The sequence below is a fragment of the Schistocerca gregaria genome, chromosome 7 (genome assembly GCF_023897955.1).
Source record: "Schistocerca gregaria isolate iqSchGreg1 chromosome 7, iqSchGreg1.2, whole genome shotgun sequence".
Taxonomy (NCBI): domain Eukaryota; kingdom Metazoa; phylum Arthropoda; class Insecta; order Orthoptera; family Acrididae; genus Schistocerca; species Schistocerca gregaria.
The window spans coordinates 272,506,796-272,515,238 of NC_064926.1; the positions used below are offsets into that span (position 1 = coordinate 272,506,796).

The following is an 8,443-nucleotide window of genomic DNA, read 5'->3' on the forward strand; positions in this document are numbered from 1 at the left end:
ATTAGCTTATTTTTTAGATTCTCCAACTCTTTCGTGTACCACACTTTACCCTTTCTTGTTTTGTGATATTTCTTTGGTACAAGATGAGCTTTTAAAACCCCTATTAAGTAATTGTGGAATGTTTCATACACTAACTGCGCATTACAACCACATGTTTGAAATAATTTGTCCCAGTTAGTTATGTTTAGTTGGTGTGTTAGTTTTCCGAGATTGTTTTTTGTTAGTATAAAGGTATTGCATTTTGATATTTTTTGTGTGGCCTTGTTCCCATTCCTTTTCATAATATGTCTTAATTCTACTGTTAGGATAGAGTGGTCAGAGAAAGCAAATTCCTTTACATTGGTGGAGTAAATATCACGAGTACAGTTGACAAAAGCATTGTCCAGGCACGCTTTTAGTCTTGTCGGTTCAGAATTTACATGATGGAAGTTGTGCTGCCTTAGCATGTTTAGTAACTTATTTACACTTGGTTTGTTACATGTTACATCAAAGCCTGAATTAAAGTCTCCCCCAATTATAGTTACATATTGTTTCCACTTTGTTATGTGGCAGAGTATACTGTCTAACTTATCTAAGAAAGTTTTTTCATGTGAGTCAGGGGTATGGTATATACATACTAAGATAAGTTTCATTACATCACATATGATTCCAGCAATTTCAAAGTGTTTCTCTTCACATGCCCAACTAAGATCTAGTGGTCTAAACTCTATTTCCTTTGAAACGAAGATAACAGTGCCTCCTTTGCGGTACTGAGATCTGCAAAAACTGTTTCCATGTTTATAGCCTTCTGGTACATAGTATTCAATTTGTCCTGGTTTAAGCCAATGTTCAGATAAACATAGGAAGGAGTACTTATTATGTGGCATTGCCCCCTCCAGTATTTCAACTTTACTTTCAAGACCCTGAATGTTTAAGAATATGATACTACTGTTACTTATCTGTGAGTTTGCAGGCAGTTTTTTCACATTTTTGTCTTCTTTTTGGCTTGAAACCATAAAAATTATCACTAAGTGGCACAGATGTATTTTTCCTTTGGCTCCTCCTTAAGCTGCACTGTACTTCTACTGTTGCTTCCTTTTCCACCGCTGTACTTGGTGATGTGGTTACTGCTGCTGGTGAAACTTCTGCTGGTTCTGCCTTTTCCACTACTGTTACTGGTGATGTGGTTACTGTTGCTGGTGAAACTTCTGCTACTGGTGATGTGGTTACTGTTGCTGGTGAAACCTCTGCTGGTACTGCTACAGTTACTTCCTTTTCCCTTGCTGTTACTGTTGATGCCACTGGTGACTGTGATACTTCACATGTTGGCACAGATGTAATTTTTTCATCACAGAGTGTATCTGCAGATGTTTCTTCCTCATATGTTGTAGGTGCACTTTTCATTTCTGTTGTCATGTGTGAGGTCATCCACATGAGTACTAAAAGGAACTTGTTAAATTTCGGTTACATGATAAATCAGTCTAGTCTAGAAGCCATAAATTCAACTAAATGCCTTGGTATTACAATTACGAACAACTTAAATTGGAAAGAACACACAGAAAATGTTGTGGGGAAGGCTAATCAGAGGCTGTGTTTCATTGGCAGGACACTTAGAAAATGTAACAGACCTACTAAGGAGACTGCCTACACTGCACTTGTCCGTCCTCTTTTAAAACACTGCTGCACAGTGTGGGATCCTTACTAGGTAGGACTGACGGAGTACATTGAGAAAATTCAAAGTAAGGCAGCACGTTTTGTATTATCGCGAAATATGGGAGAGAGTGTCACAGAAATGATAGAGGATTTGGGCTGGAAATCATTAAAAGAAAGGCGTTTTTCGTTTCAATGGAATCTTCTAACAAAATTCCAATCACCAACTTTCTCCTCCGAATGCGAAAATATTTTGTTGACACTGACTTACACAGGGCAGAACAATCACCATGATAAAATTAGGGAAATCAGAGCCTGTACAGAAAGATATAGGAGTTCATTCTTTCTGCATGCTATTCAAGATTGGAATAATAGAGAATTGTGAAGGTGGTTCGATGAATCCGCTGCCAGGCACTTAAATGTGATTTTCAGAGTATCCGTGTAGATGTAGATATGCAGAATCGACCACATTGCTCACAGATTCAGATCCAAGTAGGGTACAAATATAGGGTGACCACTTGCCTTTAATTGCACACACCAGACGACAACCTGCAGGTACCTTACTACAGCACACAGAAAGCATCCACTTCTTCTGGTGTAAGCTGTTAAATCGCCCACCTTTAGGCAACCAACCAAAATTTCCTAACAAAATGCCCAGGTTCGAAACAGCAAAAACATGTCCCCTTAGCAACAGTGTGAGACTGAGACTGTTCTGGTCTACCATGTCAAACACTACTCAATCCACACTCACAATGGCCTAAGTTAAATTCTCCCCATTTTTTTTAATTTTTTATTTTTATTTATTTATTTTATTTTTTGTCACTATAATGGACAGTCTCAATAGACACAAGTAGTTTATCTATATCAAATAAACATACTGGTTTCTTCCAAAACAAGGCCATAGATCGATCTTCCACCCACACATCTTCCTTTCCATAATTTCTACACATGAGCCAAAATAGCAAGATGCACATTGTTAATGTAATCAGCCAATGGCTCATTCCTGACCTGTACCCAATACATATATTTGTCAATTAGTTCTTTCCTCTTCCAAGTACCAGTGCATTTATAAACAATGGTCTTTTGAAAATTCCACTGCATTTTCTCATTTTACAGTGCCTCTGAAACTATTCTAGTCCGACAGCCTATTGCCAAAGGATTAGTAAGTTTGAGGACAACATCATGATCTAGTTGCAATACATTAGCTTGTTCATACAACTTGACTAAGAACCACATAACTGAATTACTTGATCAGTACTGTCCACAGGTAAATTCTTCACCTCCTGGAGAATGGCAACTAGAGGGTTTGATGATTGTTCAATCTCTGATCATACATTTCCTCATTTATACCTAAGTCCCTATTGGGTCGATCATCCCATCAGTTCAAATATAAAATCTGTTGTTGCAGGGCCAAAACTTCCTACTGCAGTTTTAAAATCTCCTGTAACACTAATGGATCACTATTGATATCATGGATCAGTTAGCTAATTGAACCAAAAGGGCCAGTACTCAGCAAATTTTCCTTTGAGACAGGGAGGCAACTTCAAAAGTGGACACATCATCTTCAAAATCTGCCAGCAGAGCCTTACAATCAAAAATGTTTTCACTTGCCTCTCCTATTGACTCAGCTGAAATATTTACAGAAAGGTCAAGGCAAATCCTAGGCACTGGCAGACTTCCGTAATGCTGTCCCCCTCTAGCTATTTGTGTGTGTGAAGTTCATACTGTAAACACAATTCCCTGAGGCTGGTTACACCAATCACATTTCTCGCTCCCATAGTGTCAATTGCTGAAACACAAAAGTAAATAATGGCAACTGCCTGTAATATACAAAACAACATTGGTACACTAACACTAGGTTACACTGAAACTAGTACGCATTCTTGCCCCCGATTATACCACAAAACCACACTCTGAAATGATAAGGTAGTAGGACACTGGCTGCTGAAGTGGAGGGGCTAAGGCTACATTGACACACTGTGTCTGGCTGGGCTGGGATGATATGTACTGGACCGGCCCACACCCAGCCACTGCCCTGGTGTTCACACTGCACACCAGGCCTGGAGGACGGAAAGGGGAAAATCCACATCACAGTGTTCACATTGTAAAAGCTCTTCACAGTCTGTAAGATTTTGCTGCATTGTTTTATGCACTTGTATTTTCCTTATAAGCTTAACTTTCCTTGTGAAAATAGAAAATGCCTAATTTTTGTTCTGCCTGATTTTTTTTCTTAGTTCCATAACATTTCTCAGTTGATTCTGGAAAAGGTACGTGGTTAAAAAATCTGATTTTGTACAAATTTACCATTTACTGTTATATAACTCACAACAGTGATTGTGAAGTGATGGCATTTGTCAACCATGTACATTTGATTTACAAATCTTGTAGCGAAAAAGTTTGATAGCAAGTAACTTACCTTTAGATATGTTGTAGACTATACATAATTGGGAGTGAAATATAGCCAGAAGTACGAAAGTTTTTGAAATGATTGTGACACTGATACCTGTCTCCATTCACAAGTAAATAGGAGGTATTAAAGGGTGTCAATGCCACGATCACATGCCTATGGAGTTCATGCAGATTTAGCTTGGTGATCATTTCAGGCCTAGGTTTGGTTGCTTGCATTATTTTAATAATCCATGCCTAAAAAAGCCAAGTACAAATATTTCCCTGAGCAGCCGTCTTCGGCTGTTTGCAGATGCCGCTGTCGTTTATCAACTAATAAAGTCATCAGAAGATCAAAACAAACTGCAAAATGATTTTTGGCAGTTGACCCTAAATAACGAGAAGATTCAGATTCAGATTCAGATTCTTTATTGGTCATTCAGCATTATTACATGCAATAGACTTCGTCAGTTCACTTAACCTAATATTTTTATTAAATATATTTAACACATTTAACTTAAGTTGATATTGGGTATTTCTAAAAATTCTTCTATTGAATAGAATGGGTTCATTAACAAGAAGCTGTGTAGCTTTTCCTTAAATAATTTGATTGGCATGCTTGTGGCATATTTGTACAATTTGTTATATATTTTAATTGACATGTACTTATGGCTATTGTTTGTTTTTGCTAATCTATTCTGTGGCAAGATCAGAGAAGTACAGATTCTTGTATTGTAGTCATGTCTTTGATTCATTACACTTAAATTAGGTAGTTCCGCAAGTATGAAGTTAACACTATCAAGAATATATAGATTAATAACTGTTAAAATTCTATATTTAATGAACAATGGTTTACAATGTGTCCTATTATCTACCTTTGCTATTACTCTGATTGCTATCTTCTGGATCACCAAAATTTCATTTATTTTTTTACTATTTCCCCAGAGCGTTAGCCCATACCTTAAAACAGACTGAAAAAAAGCAAAGTACGCTGTCCTTACATATTCCGATGTCACACATAACATCAGCCTCTTCAACAGGTATATAACTCTTGACAGCCTAACTGCTATGTGTTCTGCATGAGAGTCCCATGTTAGTTTGTTGTCCAGGATTATACCTAAAAATTTTGCACTTTTTTTTCTATTTTTGTAGTCTTTGATAGACTGAACCACATGTTCTGGGTCTTTGTCTCATTTAATAGTAGCCCATTTGCATTAAACCATGATGTTGCATTTTCTTTTGCCAAATTCATACTGCTTACAAGTTTATCAAAATCATGGTTTACAGACAGCAGAGTTGTATCATCTGCATACATATATGTCTTTACATTAATATTTGCCGGTAGGTCATTTATATGTATGAGGAATAGAAGTGGTCCTAATTTAGATCCCTGTGGCACTCCGTGTTGAACCTCAAGTGTGTTTGACACATTACTTCCTGAGCTTACCACTTGCTTCCTATTATTAAGGTATGATTTGACGAGTTTTAAACTTTTGCCACATATTCCATAATATTCGAGTTTAGAGAGTAAAACAGAGTGGTCAGCACAGTCAAAGGCCTTGCTTAGGTCACATAAGGTTATCTGTATGTGAGCCTGGTCCTCAAATGCTGCTAAAATGTCACTCACCAAGAGTTCTATGGCATGTATCGTTGACCTTTCTTTCATGTAACCAAACTGTGATGTACTCAGCATATCGTTTAGTTCTAGGTACTCGTAGATCTGCTGATACACTATGCCTTCAAAGACTTTGGCTAGTGTTGGAATTAGTGAAATTAGCCTGTAGTTAGCAGGCTCAGCTTTGCTTCCCTTCTTAAAGATTGGAGTCACCTTGGATAGTTTGAGAGAATCAGGAAAGACCTCTTCTCTAAGACACAAGTTTATAGAATATGTTAATGGTGCTGCAATGTAAGGTATTACTTCTTTCAGTAAATTGTTTGACATATCATAAATATCTGTACTATGTGAATTTTTCATTTCTTTGACAATTTTGATAACTTCGTCTTGACATACCTCTTTAAGGTGTTTCAATGAAGGTCCGGCCTGATTATGATTTTGGTTTGCAGTCTTAAGATAATCTATATGCGTCACATTGGGTTTACTGATCAAGTTTTTTATTTCATCTGCACAGCCTACAAAATATTTGTTGAATGTATCTACTGGTATTGGGACTGTCTCATCAAAGTTTCTTATTTGACCTTTAACAGTCTTAATTATTGTCCAGGCAGTTTTGCACTGGTTTCTACTACTTTTTATGAGATTAGTGTTGTATCTTTGTTTAGCCAATTGTAGCTCTTTCTTATACAATTTTTTTGCGTTGATTTCAAGATCCTTAATTTCTTTAGAATTAATTACTTTGCCTAGGCGCTTTAACAGCATTAGCTTATTTTTTAGATTCTCCAACTCTTTCGTGTACCACACTTTACCCTTTCTTGTTTTGTGATATTTCTTTGGTACAAGATGAGCTTTTAAAACCCCTATTAAGTAATTGTGGAATGTTTCATACACTAACTGCGCATTACAACCACATGTTTGAAATAATTTGTCCCAGTTAGTTATGTTTAGTTGGTGTGTTAGTTTTCCGAGATTGTTTTTTGTTAGTATAAAGGTATTGCATTTTGATATTTTTTGTGTGGCCTTGTTCCCATTCCTTTTCATAATATGTCTTAATTCTACTGTTAGGATAGAGTGGTCAGAGAAAGCAAATTCCTTTACATTGGTGGAGTAAATATCACGAGTACAGTTGACAAAAGCATTGTCCAGGCACGCTTTTAGTCTTGTCGGTTCAGAATTTACATGATGGAAGTTGTGCTGCCTTAGCATGTTTAGTAACTTATTTACACTTGGTTTGTTACATGTTACATCAAAGCCTGAATTAAAGTCTCCCCCAATTATAGTTACATATTGTTTCCACTTTGTTATGTGGCAGAGTATACTGTCTAACTTATCTAAGAAAGTTTTTTCATGTGAGTCAGGGGTATGGTATATACATACTAAGATAAGTTTCATTACATCACATATGATTCCAGCAATTTCAAAGTGTTTCTCTTCACATGCCCAACTAAGATCTAGTGGTCTAAACTCTATTTCCTTTGAAACGAAGATAACAGTGCCTCCTTTGCGGTACTGAGATCTGCAAAAACTGTTTCCATGTTTATAGCCTTCTGGTACATAGTATTCAATTTGTCCTGGTTTAAGCCAATGTTCAGATAAACATAGGAAGGAGTACTTATTATGTGGCATTGCCCCCTCCAGTATTTCAACTTTACTTTCAAGACCCTGAATGTTTAAGAATATGATACTACTGTTACTTATCTGTGAGTTTGCAGGCAGTTTTTTCACATTTTTGTCTTCTTTTTGGCTTGAAACCATAAAAATTATCACTAAGTGGCACAGATGTATTTTTCCTTTGGCTCCTCCTTAAGCTGCACTGTACTTCTACTGTTGCTTCCTTTTCCACCGCTGTACTTGGTGATGTGGTTACTGCTGCTGGTGAAACTTCTGCTGGTTCTGCCTTTTCCACTACTGTTACTGGTGATGTGGTTACTGTTGCTTTTGAAACTTCTGCTACTGGTGATGTGGTTACTGTTGCTGGTGAAACTTCTGCTGGTACTGCTACAGTTACTTCCTTTTCCCTTGCTGTTACTGATGATGCCACTGGTGACTGTGATACTTCACATGTTGGCACAGATGTAATTTTTTCATCACAGAGTGTATCTGCAGATGTTTCTTCCTCATATGTTGTAGGTGCACTTTTCATTTCTGTTGTCATGTGTGAGGTCATCCACATGAGTACTAAAAGGAACTCGTTAAATTTCGGTTACATGATAAATCAGTCTAGTCTAGAAGCCATAAATTCAACTAAATGCCTTGGTATTACAATTACGAACAACTTAAATTGGAAAGAACACACAGAAAATGTTGTGGGGAAGGCTAATCAGAGGCTGTGTTTCATTGGCAGGACACTTAGAAAATGTAACAGACCTACTAAGGAGACTGCCTACACTGCACTTGTCCGTCCTCTTTTAAAACACTGCTGCACAGTGTGGGATCCTTACTAGGTAGGACTGACGGAGTACATTGAGAAAATTCAAAGTAAGGCAGCACGTTTTGTATTATCGCGAAATATGGGAGAGAGTGTCACAGAAATGATAGAGGATTTGGGCTGGAAATCATTAAAAGAAAGGCGTTTTTCGTTTCAATGGAATCTTCTAACAAAATTCCAATCACCAACTTTCTCCTCCGAATGCGAAAATATTTTGTTGACACTGACTTACACAGGGCAGAACAATCACCATGATAAAATTAGGGAAATCAGAGCCTGTACAGAAAGATATAGGAGTTCATTCTTTCTGCATGCTATTCAAGATTGGAATAATAGAGAATTGTGAAGGTGGTTCGATGAATCCACTGCCAGGCACTTAAATGTGA

General features: G+C 37.2%; 1 protein-coding gene across 2 annotated transcripts; it reads right to left on the minus strand.

Moving 5' to 3' along the window:
• Positions 1-878: 878 nt before the first annotated feature.
• Positions 879-7,775, minus strand: LOC126281977 (integumentary mucin C.1-like). Of its 2 annotated transcripts, none has more exons than XM_049981356.1 (2): positions 7,614-7,775; positions 879-1,224 (listed from the first exon to the last, which is right to left on the minus strand). In XM_049981356.1, the coding sequence occupies exons 1-2, from the start codon at positions 7,770-7,772 to the stop codon at positions 931-933; spliced, it is 453 nt and encodes a 150-aa protein (XP_049837313.1). In that variant the 5' UTR covers positions 7,773-7,775; the 3' UTR covers positions 879-930. The 2 variants fall into 2 exon arrangements, with proteins under 2 accessions (XP_049837313.1, XP_049837311.1); XM_049981354.1 differs by having other exon boundaries at positions 7,575-7,775.
• Between the last annotated feature and the right edge of the window lie 668 nt (positions 7,776-8,443).

What these genes read in the sequence shown, in the direction of transcription:
- LOC126281977 (XM_049981354.1), bottom strand. Translation starts at nt 7,772, where the DNA reads ATGAAAAGTGCACCTACAACATATGAGGAAGAAACATCTGCAGATACA. An exon ending in CCACATCACCAGTAGCAGAA is followed by an intron (nt 1,225 to 7,574) that starts GTTTCAAAAGCA and finishes GTACCAGCAGAG; the next exon opens with GTTTCACCAGCAACAGTAAC.